Source organism: Myotis nattereri (assembly GCF_964212035.1).
Source record: "Myotis nattereri genome assembly, chromosome: 2".
Lineage (NCBI taxonomy): Eukaryota > Metazoa > Chordata > Mammalia > Chiroptera > Vespertilionidae > Myotis > Myotis nattereri.
The window spans coordinates 115,217,476-115,231,955 of record NC_138076.1 but is presented as its reverse complement, the minus strand read 5'-3'; the positions used below and the strand labels follow the sequence as shown (position 1 = coordinate 115,231,955).

At 44.1% G+C, this 14,480-nt stretch overlaps 1 protein-coding gene across 2 annotated transcripts in view; it reads left to right on the top strand.

Moving 5' to 3' along the window:
- Positions 1-14,480, top strand: part of MTUS2 (microtubule associated scaffold protein 2) — a 503,374-nt gene that overhangs the window by 173,821 nt on the left and 315,073 nt on the right. For both annotated transcript variants that reach the window (XM_081083596.1, XM_081083595.1), the window contains exon 3: positions 11,222-13,691. In XM_081083596.1, the coding sequence (XP_080939722.1) occupies positions 11,475-13,691 (2,217 nt within the window). In that variant the 5' untranslated portion in view covers positions 11,222-11,474. The remainder of the gene's footprint in view (positions 1-11,221; positions 13,692-14,480) is intronic.

Here is a 14,480-nt window from a genome sequence, read left to right as displayed (position 1 = left end):
TGCGGCACACCACTTGAAAATTGCTATGCTGGGGGAAAGAAGCTACACACTAAGGCTGCACAATGTACACTTATACTTGAATGGCATTCTGGAAAAGGCAAAATTGTAGGCACAGAAAAACAGATTATTAGTTGCCAAGGGCTGGGGGTTGGGGAAAGGTTGGCTACTGAAGGATTTTGGGAGTCTCTGGAGCTCATGAAACTGTTCTGTATCTTGTTTGTGGTGGTAGTGGTCACAAGACCATATACATTTGCCAAAACTTGTAGGACTGCACAGCAAAAAGGGTGAATTTTACCATGTATAAATTATATTAACAGGTAATTGGAAACAATTTTCACGCAAGAAAAAAGTGTCCCTATTTCAATGGTAAATGATCTGGTCATTCTAATTAGGAAGCGTTTTGAGAGGGAGGAGATGGAGCAGTAAATAGGGGGAAAGAAAGATAGAATGAAGAGTGGCACTTTTTTCTTGAGGGCAGCACTTGTTTATTCCACAAATGATTATGGGACATCCATTATGTGCCAGGCCCTGGCATATAGTCTAGGGCACAGGAGATGCACCTGTAAACAAAACAAATACTGTCCCTCCTCCCCCATCAGCCCTGACTGGGTAGCTTAGTTGGTTAGAGTGTTGTCTTGATACACCAAGGTTTTGGGTTCAATCCCCTAGCAAGGCATATACACGAATCAACCAATGAATGCAAGGATGGGTGAATAACAAATTGATGTTTCTCTTCCTCTCTTTCTCTTTCTCTCTCTCTAAAGTCAATAAGTAAGTAAATTAAAAAAGAGAAAAACAAATATCCCTCAGAGAGCTTAGCATTCTGTGTGAAAATGCAAATGTGTATGCCTATTTCCACAGTGAGTCTAGCTTTAGGAATGCATCTTAAAAAAATATGGGGTACAATAAAGATATGCAATTCTCTGACAATAATGGGACTGGCAGGTAAATTATGTTAAAAGTGATCATTAAAATTATAAATTTATTACATTTATTTATGTGGGGAGGTGTCCATGACATGCAAATTAAAAAAGTGGAGTTATAGAAACGCATTCTCTGAGTGTAAAAAAAAAAGGGATATTACACATCAACTCTATTTCTTGGGGTGGGAGTAGGGGACATTGGTATTTTTATTTTTTTTAATACAACGAGAATCCATTTCTTTTATATTGGCAATTTTGAAAGAAAAATCCCATTCAAGAAAGAAACAAAATAAATATTAAACACAATAGGCAAGTAATTAATATCCTATATTTTCTGTGTTTGAAATTTCATGCAAGAAGGAAGTATTTGGGTTTTTAAAGGGGAAAGCTAATAATTTTTGTTGGCAAAGGTGAATGAGGCTTCATTTGGAGAAACGTGCAATATTTTTTATTGGTGAGACTTTAAATATTAGTTAATATAATATTTTGCTTAAATGTCAGATTGGTCTATCCTATGAAAAGTCAAGTTACCTCTTCTCCTGGCCCTTTATAAAGGGGAAATAGCAGCATTTCAGTTATGTCCATATGCTTCTTCACCTTCCCTCCAAAGACATTCTTTCTGAACACAGTCCTGTTTATGTATTAGAAAAAATGTGACATACTCGTGTCCTGGACCTGGATAAGGAGGGTAAAGCGAGACCCAGAGAGCTGCTACATTTCATAGGATTTGGCATGCTGTCACAGAATTCAGCACCACAGACAGCTACAGAGCCTGGAACAGGTATTTACTAGTACTGCCCCCCAACTAGCAAGTCAATGTTTTAATCATATGGTGGTGAAGCTGAACTCATTAAGTTCATCAGTCTGCAATACACCACGTTTTAGATGACCTGTAGTTGCATCTGTTGAGAATAAAATTTCACAAAATTATGCAATAGGACCAATAACCTGGATGTTCTTAAATGATTACAAAGACAGAAAACAGAAACAATTGCCATAAGACTTTGAATACATCAACTTGTATGCAATATTCTAAGTGACTTAATATAAAATCATCCTATTAAATGTGGTGGAACATTATAGTCCCTGAATATATGCTCCGTAAAAATGTCAACCAGAATTTGAAAGTTGGGATTTTGACTTTTTCGTGTTGTTATACTTACTGTTAAATTTTGGGCTTATATCCTGTACATTTTTCTGTATCTAAAACTCTTCTGAAGGATAATTTATTGCATGGTAGTAGCTACTGTTGGATGGAATTGCATTTACATTCAAGGGCACAGCGCTTGAATATTTGTATGAAAACCCACAGCTGAAAAAGCCTTACACAGCAGACCTGGCAGCGGAGGAAGGCTGTACAACAGTAATGTTCAGTTTTTAAAACCCATGCCTCCTTTTAATAACAGAAAAATCATTCAAGCTTCCTTTAGTTTGTTTATTTTCTAAATAAAACAAATATTATGACAAATGTAAATCAAACAGTTATGGTCAGAGGTATTTTTTCCATATAATTTCCTATGGCTATTCTGGGGCAGCCCTTCTGAGGTGAGGGGGAGAAGGTGCCTCACCAGCTGCCCAGTTGGAAAGGGTGGCTTAATAATCTGCATCTTAGAAGACTGAAACGATAGGGTTTGTGCTCTATTGAAAGTGGTGTCTACATTTGCCATTTTGAACTCCAATTGGAGAAGAGTGCTTCATCCTGAGTGCCTACTATGTGCAAACTGCTTCCCAGACACCAGTTTACTACCCTCCAGCCTAGTGAGCTTACAGTTTAGTAAAAAAAAAAAGAAAGACACATGTAGCTATAAGTAGGGTATATGTATCTGTAACAAGGAGATACTCCTTTAACTGTAGTAAAATAAGATGCACATCACTGCAATTAAAAACACAGTATGACAGTTCCAAAAGGAAAGACTGGGGATTCAGGATATGAAGAGCTCCTTCTGCACCATTTTTGGGGGTGGGGATGGAGGAGAAAATTTAGGAAAGTTTTCATGGGGGAGTTTTAGAGCTCAGAAGGTGGAGCTCCCTATGGATGTGGAGGACAACTTTATAGGGCAGGCTGTGCTAAGTAGAAGAGTCAAGGGGATGAAGTCTGGAAACATGTGGGTCCATTGTTCATCAGACTTTGAGTGTCAAGCAGAGACACCTGTCACTGAGCCAGGTTAACCCACGGTTATGTTAGTAAAGGGCACAAAGATGGTAGAAAAGCTGAGTTCCTCTTTCTTTGAGAATCTCTTTCACACTGAACTGGACAGAACAAGCATGGTAATAGGAAGTTGAAGCACAAGATGGATGAAGAGAATGTATCTGAGCATATGGATGCTATCAGTCCTCTTTATGATTCATAAATGTTTATGCATTCCACTGAAGAGTTCTAGATGAGAAACAAACTAAAAAACAAACTAAAGGAAGCTTGAACTATTTTTCTGTTAAACTATTCTGAGATTGTGAGCTGGGGAGAGCTAAAGACATGTGTAATTGTTAAAGGTGGTCAAAGGCAATTTTGTTTGTTAGTAAGGAGAGGCTGCAGTGCTCAAACTACATGCCAGTGAACCTGATGTGGAGCCCGCATTGGATTTTAATTAGCATTTGTGATTGGTGAGGTATGAGTACTGAGAAAAATAAACACAGATCCTTAGAATGGTGAGTAGTAGGTAGAACAAGTCATGGTAGATCAGCCTCATTTTCTTTTATTTCTTCACTTTTATTTTTACTCTTTTTATTTGGGTGAGAGGTGATGTTATAATTATTTTGGGAATGTCTGACAAAGTTACTTCTTGTTTGTCAGTGTTTTATTTTTTTTTAAAGTTTATTCCTATCCCTCCACACCCTCCCCTTTGGCAACCATCAGTTTGTCTGTTTTTGCTTTGCTTGTTTATTTATCATTTATTTATTTTTGAGACAACTTTTGACAAGATCATATGGCATTTGTCTTTCTCTGACTTATTTCACTTGGCATAATACCCTCTAGGTTCATCCATGTTGTTGCAAATGCAAGATTTCATTATTTTCTATTGTTGAATAATATTTCATTGTAACCTATCTATATGTATAATAAAAGTTAATAGAAGATATGGAATTATATATATATATATATATATATATATATATATATACACACACATACATACATATATATATGTATATATATATAATCATCATTCATCTATTGATGGATATCTAAATTGCTTCCATATCTTGGCTATTACTCAAAGTTTCTTATGACATTCTATGGACAAGATGGGCCATGTGCAGTGGCTGCAGGGCCTGGTGGGAGGAGGAGTGCCTGTGTGAACTTGCCCAAAGAATGTTGATAAGCAGATGAGGAGCATCATGGAGTTACTTGTCCCTGTCACCAGATGCTGTCACTTTGTCCCCTGCCCATTTCTACTGACATTGGTACTATGAAATGAAGGATAATATGGAAGTGCACCTCCATATCTTTGAAGATGGTTTGAAAACAGAATGGACTGCATATATTTTGGATGAAGGGTTGGCTCAAATTTTTTTGAATAGGATAGAACAGTGGGCCTAGACCAGCAAGATGATGTTCCAGGGATATATTTTTATGATCCTACCCATGGGTGCTAAAAACCAGTTATGAGTTTCTAGGATTGAATCAGTGTAGTTTAGGAATAACTCATATAATACTTGATGTTTTATTTGATAATATGGAATTAGCAGGGCAGTTTATATGCCCATGAAAATGTCACTCTCTTAGAGTATGTGGTATAACTAAGAGAATGGAAATCTTGTTTCCACATAACCTTGGATGATGCACCCAGGACTGGAGTACTGTGTGAAGCTCTGAGCACCCTACTCAAAAGGAATCAGAAACCCTAGTGTGGGTGTTTATTGGGAGAATCTGAGTTTTTTAACAAGATTTTGGGGAAGAAGGGAGCACAACATCTTTTGACAAAGGATTGCATTGTTCTGTTCTAGGGAGGTGATACCAGCTGCTGGCTGGTTTGATGGTGGCACTGCCCAGAGATGGTGAAGGGGGCTGCCTAGGAGCTGGTGGATTTCCTGACACTGGGGCTTTCACCCTACCGGTAGGGGGAACTCCTTGGAAGACTATTAAGCATCAGATAGTCCATGAGCCTAGAAATATTTAAATTTCTTCTGGACTTAGGACTTAACAAATAGATATTTTTCAAGATTAATTACCATTTCCCTCTAAGGCCATTGTTCATAACTTTCTATAGTCACGGATGTGAGGCACATGAAAGTTACACTCCTCACCTTGGGAAAATGCACCTCAGAGGAGAGTGAGCATAGTTGGTTGACATATTTGCATTTTTTGTTTACTCACACACCCCTGTATTATGAGTGTGAATTTTTATGATCATGTTTATATTGGGGAAACTTTTTATCTAGTTGAGTACCTGGGATTGAAATCCAGGTCCAGAAAAAAACTGCTGTTCATGTTGACTCTGACTGTCTTCTGGTGGAACCACGGAGCTCAGGGGTGCCCAGGCGAGGGGAGAGATCAGGGAACACACCTCTGTATGTAATTTTGCCTCTGTCATTGGAGAAGGTTTGGAATTTGATTGTCCTGTCTCCTGAGAGCTTTCTCTCCCTCTTTGGGTTTTGTTTTTGCTTTTCTGTTCTTATTCTTAAGATGGTGACTTTTACTTTTATTCTTCCTTTGTGCTCTGTACAGTTTCACCAACAGGCAGCTTTTCTTTTGTAGCTTCCCTTTTTGCATGGATGTTACTTTCCTGTCTCTGTCTTACTCTTAGCTGTGTGATCTTGGGAATCTTGTGATCTCTGCTTTCATTTCCTTACCAGGAGGGAGAAAAAAAGTGCAAGGAAATGTTAAGACCTATGTCTGGAGGTCATTAAAAACATTAATTGCGTAAATTAAAATTAAAGGTTAAGTAAATATGATTTAAAAATTAAATTGTACAAATATGTATTAGTGCTGAGAATGGTTCTTGGCCCTAGCAGATTCGAGCTTTCCATGCCCTCAGCGATGAGCATCATTTATGATTTATTGACAACTCTTTCTAGCAAGACCTTGATCTTATACCTATTTGTCACTGTCTTGTATCTGGTTGTGGATTGTGGTGTATGTGGTTTTGCTCATCAAAAATTCATTTATTTGTTTCTCCTAGCCTCAACAATTCAAACCAAACAGAGCTCTTAGTTTCATGCTTCTGATTCTTCCCCCAGAGTTAGAGATGCCCTTTTTCTGTGGATGGCCCATGTCTGTAAAGTTACTTGCTCTCCCTGACTTTCTGGGACACCTGTTTTCTGACTCAGGGAACACAGTATTCTTTTAAACTGCTGTCTTATTGATTTGCCTGCATACTTTTTGTATTTGTACCTGAGTGACACATGTAGCTTCAAGAAGAACATTCTTAAAATTGAATAAGGGAAGTATCTGAATACAGGAAGGGGATTCCTTGAGAATCTCTTCTGTGTCAAGGAATGAAGGCTAGGATGAAGGGAGTTGGGAGGATGAGGGCCATGAGTGCACGTGGGGAGAGTAGAAGGGCAGGACAGCAGGGAAACAAAAGAGCACATGTGTGCAGGTGCTTATATGTGTGTAAGGTTATGTGAACACGGGAATGGCCTAGATCATTATAATACTAGTGGCCCAGTGCACAAAATTCATGCACAGGGAGGTGTCCCTCAGCCCAGCATGCACCCTCTCCAATCTGGGATCCCTCTTACAATCCAGAACCACTGGCACCTAAGTGCTCACCTGCCTGCCTGCCTGATGGCCCTAACTGCTCTTCCCTCCTTCTCTGATTCCCCTAACTGGCTATCTGCTCTCCCCTCCAGGCCTAAACCTCCTAACTGTCCATCTGCTGTCCCTTCCTCTTAGCACCTTCAGATCCCAGTGCAGGAGTGCTGAGAGCTCTCTGCCGAGGCCCGCCCCTGTCTTGATGCCCCCCGCCCCCCGGCCCAGGCGGTGCGATGGGCCTGCACACACCTCCACCGGGGGGCTGCCCCCATCCTAATGACCCCCTCCAGGCTGGGCAGCACGGTGGGCCTGCGTGCACCTCCACAAGCAGCTTCATGTCCTGATGGTGCAAGTCCCTGCCCTGTCCCCACCCACCAGCTCCTGTGCACATGCAGCCTGTTGAACGGTCATGACTGGGACACCATTAGGACCAATTATTACTTTTTCTAAAATATATTTTATTGATTTTTTACAGAGAGGAAGGGAGAGAGATAGAAAGTCAGAAACATCGATGAGAGAGAAACATCAATCAGCCGCCTCTTTGCACATTCCCCACTGGGGATGTGCCCACAACCCAGGTACATGCCCTTGACCGGAATCGAACCTGGGACCCTTCAGTCCGCAGGCTGACGCTCTATCCTCTGAGCCAAACCGGTTTCGGCAGGACCAATTATTTGATCCTTCTTCCCCTCTCTTGGGGAGAGGGGAAGAAGGATCAAATAAAAAGAAATTGAATTTTAATTTACTTTTCCCATTTTATGTGAGTTTTTTCTCCTTTTTTGAGTTCCAAGAAGAAATTTATATGGAAAGTACATGCTTATGTATAGATACAAAAGAAATGAAAAGAGAGCTTCATCAGCTGAGCACTTAAGGATGCCCATGATAGGTTGTCAAGTGAAAAATTAAGTAGGGAGGTAGCTGCAAGTTATTGGTAATTTTCCATCCTTTATGTTTCTTGTTCATTATATATTTTTTTGTTTTATAACATATCCTCCTATCTAATAAAAGAGAAACATGGTAATTAGCCGTACGTCTGCTACCCTTCCCATTGGCTAATCAGGGGGATATGCAAATTAATTGCCAGCTAAAATGGCGGCCGGCAGCCAGGCAGCTTGAAGCAAACATGAGGCTTGCTTGCTTCAGTGACAGAGGACTCCAACATTCCCTGCCTGCCGCTGCTGGCCTCTGAGCTTGCAGTTTGAAACATTGTTACAAATATAGAAGCTAAACAAAACCCCAGAAACCTGCTTTCAGCCAGCCAGGATCTCAGAGCTGGATTTGAAACAGTGTTTCGATTATAGAACCCAAACAAACCAGATACCTGCTTTCAGCAGCAGAGGCCTCAGAGCTGGAGCCAAGCCTCAGAGTTAAGCTGGCCCAGAATAAAAATAAAAAAAAAAGGACAGGTTGGGAGCTTCAGTCACCTGCCAGCCTGAAAACAGCCCTCAGCCCCTCACCCAGACTGGCCAGGAACCCCAGTGGGGACCCCCACCCTGAAGGGTGTGTGACCAGCTGCAAACAGCCATCAGCCCGTCATCCAGGCTGGTCAGGCACCCCAGTGGGGACCCCACCCTGATCCAGGACACCCTTCAGGGCAAATCAGCCAGCCCCCACCCATGCACCAGGCCTCTATCCTACATGGTAAAAGGGTAATATGCCTCCCAGCACCGGGATCAGCGGAGCCGCGAGGCCTTCCGGCACCGGGATCAGCATGACAGGGGGCAGCGCCCAAACCCCCTGATCGCCCTGCAGCTCTGTGTGTGACGGGGCAGGGCCACAACCTCCCTATCCACCCTGCTCTGTTCGTGACAGGGGAAGGCGCCCCAACCCCCTGATCGCCCTGCGGCTCTGTGTGTGACAGGGTGCGGCGCCTCAACCCCCAATCGGCCCTGCTCTGTGTGTGACGGGGTAGAGCCATAACCTCCCCATCGGCCCTGCCCTGAGTGTGACAGGGTCCAGCGCCCCAACCCCCTGATCCGCCCTGCTCTGTGTGTGACAGGGGGTGGTGCCCCAACTTCCCTATCGGCCCTACTCTGTGAGTGACGGGGGGGGGGGGCTCCTCAACCCCCTGATGGGCCCTGCTCTGTGCATGACAGGGGGGAGCTCCCCAACCCCCTGATGAGCCCTTCTCTGTGCGTGACAGGGGGAAGCTCCCCAAGCCCCTGATCGACCCTGCTCTGTGCGTGACAGGGTATGGAGCCCCAACCCCCCCTGATGGGCCCTGCTCTGTGAGTGACAGGGGGCAGCGCCCCAACCCCCTCATTGGCCCTGCTCTGTGCGTGACAGGGGGTGGTGCCCCAACCCCCCAATCGGCCCTACCCTGAGAGTGACTGAGGGTGGCATCGCAACCTCCTGATCCGCCCTGCTCTGTGCATGACAGCGGGCAGCGCCCCAACCCCCCAATCGGCCCTGCTCTGAGCCCGACCAGGGGCTGCACCTAGGGATTGGGCCTGCCTTCTGCCACCCGGGAGCAGGCCTAAGCCAGCAGGTCGTTATCTCCCGAGGGGTCCCAGACTGGGAGAGGGCACAGGCTGGGCTGAGGGACTCCCCTCCCCCCCGAGTGCACAAATTTTTGTGCACCGGGCCTCTAGTATATATTATAAAATAAATATACGTATATGTTTATATAGATATATGATACATGTACATATTCTTTTAAATATATAAAACTGCATATTAAACAATGACAAATGGGTTGCCACGTAACCTATTTTAGTAGAAACATCACAAGAGCTTCCCAGGTGTTGTGTGTGTGCATGTCTGTGCATGCTCACGAGCTCACATATGTTTGTATGAATGAGGAGGAAGGTATGGAAGACTGTTTACTTTTAATCCCCATTTGGGGAATTAGGGACGAGGCAGAACCTTGTTACTTTTAACTCTCTCACCCAGGGCCGAATAAAATGCGTTAATAGTGTGGCAAACAATGTTTACTGATGATCTGTGTATTTACTTTGATAGAAATTTAAATACTGTCTTGGATTTTAAGCTCTGAGGACAGAAAGAACATTGATCTTTATAACTCATTCAGTCATTTGTTCATTCATATTAATTGCCTGATATATATGCTGAGTGCAAACATATTTTCTTTAGTGTCTTCTACAGATAAAGTTTTTTAAACAAATAAAAATAAAATATATTATGAAAGTTCATTGTAGAAGTACCTAATCTATTCTTGTGGATCAGGAAGGCTTCCTAGAAGTGGTATTTATACTGCAAACTGAAGAATACAAATGAGTTACTTGGGTGAGGTTGGGGAAGATTCTACATCCCATTTACATGGGAGAGTATGTGCAAAGGCCCTGAAGCAAGGAGGAAGGAACGTGGCTTGAAGAGTGAGAACAGTGTGGCTGTCGCCTAGAGAATAAGAGGGCAATGAGTGGGGAGGAGGCCAGAAAGGGGTGTAAGGACCTGATCATGCAGACCTTGCAAGTTGAAATAGAATCCTCTAACTTTTTATTTCAAAAATGTTCAAACGTATACAAAAGTTGTGGGTATAGTAGAGTGGATCACCTAGATTTTCAAATTGCCATTTTGCTATAGTTGCATGTGCTCTCTCTCTCTTTTACACACAAATGTGCACACATATTTTTCTCTTTGCTGAACCATTTGAGAGTAAGTTAAGGACAGCATGTCATGTTAAGAAGTATATTGTGTCTAAAAACATGTATCTTCCAAAACCAAAGATTATCTCTGATATGATCACAATACTGTTATATAACCAAGAAAGCTAATACTGATCAAACACCTTTACCTAATATACAGTCCATGTTTAAATTTCTAATTGTCTCAATACTTTGCTAACTTTTTTAAAAAACCCAAGGTCCAGTCAAGGATCATGCACTGTGTTTAGATATCTATTGGCATTTTGGGCCAAGGTTAGGCCAGTTATTTTGTAAAATTTCCATCAATTTAAATTTGATTATTTCCTCCTGATGAAATTCAGGTTGAACATTTATAGCAAGAATACTACTGGGTGTTATGAAGCACTGAGAACTACCTAACCTCAGGAACACTGATAGTTTCCATTATTGATGATGATAAATTTGATCATTTAATTAGGGAGACGTCCACCATTTGTCTCAATTGTAAAGATAAAATTTTTATTTTGTAAGAAATAAAGTAATCTGGAGGATGGTACCTTGAGATTCTGTAAATATTCTGTTCCCCAACAATCTGTCACCCAGGAGCACTGCTGTGTCCCTCGCCCAAGATAATGATGACTCTGGTGGTTGAAAAATAGTGATTTCCTAACTGCATAGTTTCCCTGTATCAGTTGGTAGTCTTCTGTGAAGAAGAGCCTTTTTTTTTTTCTCCTCCACCCTTTTAATTCATTATCAGTAGGGACTTGTGGATTTTTAAAATCTGAATTTAAGATTTAATAGGCGTTCACCATCCATTTCTAACATTAATTATTCTGAAGTTTCAATTTCTCCCTACTTGGTCAGCAGGAGCCCTTCTCTGAAAGGTTTTTTAGAAATCTATGGGTTGAATGAATGAAATAATACTATGAAAGTGATGAGTAAATCTGTGCTTACCATGCCTTTTTCTCTTGAGAATCTCTGTGTCAATTTAACAAGGTTTTATTTTTATTTCTCTCTAGGTCTCATGGATTAATTGGCTCTTGTTCAGCAAGCCCCTAACAGATAAGTCGTCCAGCCACATATCAAGACAAGGTTCGGTTTTAAAATTGCTCTGAAAATGATTAAAAGCCGTGTCTCGATGTAACATTGTCAGGGGGCGACGAGCAGCTTCAGAATTTCCTCTTAACCCCGCAGCAGCTTGAGGAAGTCCCTCTCCGTCCAGGCTCCGTCCAGGAGGGCTGCATGGCGAGCAGCCCCCACTGAGGGTGGAAGATGAGTGTCCCATTGGCTCCCAAGAAATCATATTACACTCAATTGCAGGACAACAGAAAGGGGGTGAAAAATAATAATGAGAGTCTCCTAAGTCTGGGTGATACTAATGCCAATCAGATCCTGGTGGAGGGCGGTCCCTCTCGCGATGAGTCTCAGACATGTGACCTGACAGATGAAATTGGAAATGCAAATTCACATGAGCCAGAAAACAGAAGCCATTTCCATAGTGAATTTCACTCACTTCAGGGCTTTGGGAAGGGATTGCAGGCTGGCCCCAGCAGCCTGAAGGATTTAAAATTGTCTGCGACTATTCGTAGGGAAATAAACGAAGAGCACACAATTCAGAGAGGCACAGCTCTCCTGCAGCCCGCGTGGAGTGGACAGGGACCAAGTCTGGCAGGCTGGAGGTCTGTTACAGGTGAGGCCAGTCCAGATGTTTTGACTCCAAGAGGCACCGAAACTCCCCGACATGCTCCCAAGGATAAACTGACAAAGACGCTGGATGACGCGGCACTGAGAAGGCACGCTTTGGATAGGGCGAGCAGCCCTGCTGCTGCAGGGGACCAGTTCACGAAGGAGTGTGCCGGGAGCCTGACTCAGCCACCTCCACAGCCTGTCCCACTGGACCCCCCTGATGCCCCGGATGGCATGCCCAAGGGTGGTGAGGGGCCACAGAAGACAGTGACATCCCACTCCCCAGGGACAGCTTGTCCCCCAGCTGACATCACCTCAGAGGGAAAGAGTGTGTGTCTTCCTAAACCATCTACCTCAGAAGCCAAGGAGACCACCTGCTTAGAGCCCCCGATGGAAGGAGCACATGTGCCAGAAGCTAGCAACGAGAGCACACCACGCTCTGCCCAGTCAGGGTGTGCTCTGACTTCAGCACCCGAGGAAGTCCTGAGTGAGCCAGAAGCACAATTACATCCGGAAAAGGGAGAGCCCAGCCCAGAGCTGAAATCTGTCCAACCCTGGGCCCTGCAGGAGTTCATGTCAGCCCGGGCCGAGTGTCTGGGATGTCCCAAGGAAGACAGCATCTTACTCCAAGAGAGAAATTTGCCTGGCGGGGGAGCACAGCAAGAAGCCCCCACCAGGGCGGTCAGCAGCCTGCCCCAGCCCCAGAGCAGTGTCCACACGCCTGGAGGGCCAAGAGGCAGGAGCGTGCAGGACCAGAGCGCCGTCCACCTGGGTGAGCAAGGTTCTCTCCAGACCTTCCCCAAACCTGGCCCGGCTTCCTTGCGAGCTGCTGATAATCAGCTCCCCGGCAAAATTTCACCAGTTGCAGCTGGGAAGCTGCATGAAAGTTCATCCAGCAGCACGTCACCAGGTGATGGTCATGCAGCTTTTATTCCTCGCGCCCCAGCTGCCAGCGAGGAGAAAAGGGTGCTGAGCAGTGGGAGCAGGGCCAGTGCTATGGATTTTACTTCAGATCCTTCTGTTGGAGAGAGTAAGACTGGGGTCCCTGAGCCCCTTGACCCTCAGAGCAGCAGCTCAGAAGCTGGGGAAAGCAAAGAGGTCACTACATCTGTTGCTGAAAATAAGAACCTTCTAGAAAATGCAGTTAAGACTGAAAGTTCCACAGCAAGAACTGAGTCTCCTCTCAGTGTCCCAACCCCTCTCCACCCAGAGACAACTGTCAGTGTGAGCCACCAGCCCAGCGCCAGTCTTCAGGACTTGGGTATGTTGAGTGTGGATACAGGGTCACCCTCAGGGCCACTCTCGGCTGCCCCACCTCCCACTGACAGCTTGCAGTTGTTGAACACCTCCCCCAAAGTGCCTGACAAGAACACCTGCCCCAGTGGGATCCCCAAGCCAATCTCCACACATTCTGAGGGTACACCTTCCTCGCAGGAGGCACTGGAGAGCCACCAGGTTGAAAGAACAGCAGAAAGGACAGAACCCAAGCCCATGATTTTGCCCAAGCCCAAGCACGTGAGGCCCAAGATCATCACCTACATCAGGAGGAGTCCGCAGGCTCTCGGCCAGGTGGACACCTCGCTGGTCCCAGTGGGCCTTCCTTATGCTCCGCCCACATGTAATACGGCTCTTCCCAAAGAGGAGAAGGTGGCAGGCAGAGACCTGAAGCCGGCTGCCAGCCTCTACGAGAAGTTCAAGCCAGACCTGCAGAAGCCGAGGGTCTTCAGTCCTGGGTTGATGGTATCTGGGATCAAACCCCCAGGACACCATTTCAGTCAGATTAGTGAAAAGTTTTTGCAGGAGGTAAGAGAATATCATTGTGATATGATTTATAAGTTGAACACCTAAACTTTGTCACATATTTTCAATTGTGAAAACAGAATATTCTCCCTTTGGAAAGTCTCCCTTGGATATACCTGTACAGAAATAATGCTTTTAATAGAGGAGGTTGTAGACAAATGGACATTTTTGACTGGAGAAGGTTGATGATCATAATGAGATGGATCTACCACCTGAGGAGACTCACGTAAATTCCACGCAATAGGATACACATGAAGTTAGATGAGCATGCGTTTAAATTGTCTTCTGTGTTTAAATAAGTGAGCCTAATTCATCTATAAGCCAGGTCAATAGAACAAAAGTCAGAAATAAATGCATTGTTCAAATTGGTCAGACTTCATCCTCTGAGGGGGATATCTCATATTCACACAAGTGAAGAACACAGTGAGTAGAAAATAGGCATGGGTCAAAATAATCATTACCTAACATTTAGTTGAGCACCTGCTATGCCATGTAATATATTTAACCTTTGTCAATCTTCAGTAGTCCTTACTGTAACTCTCTGGAGATTGGGATTGCTGGTTTTATCATTATATAGATGAGGACACAGATGTGGAGAGGTATGCATAACTCACCTAAGGCCACAGAACAATGGCAGCACTGAGATGCTCTCCTAGGCCCTTACCCTTTCCTCTGGGTGCTGCCCCTTTAAGTAACTGGGTGCTAGGTGAGTCATCCTCCCAGAGCTCATGAAGAAGATTGGCCTCCAGAAGCAATGTCCTGGCAGGCAGAGTGATCAATTAAAAGGAAAGC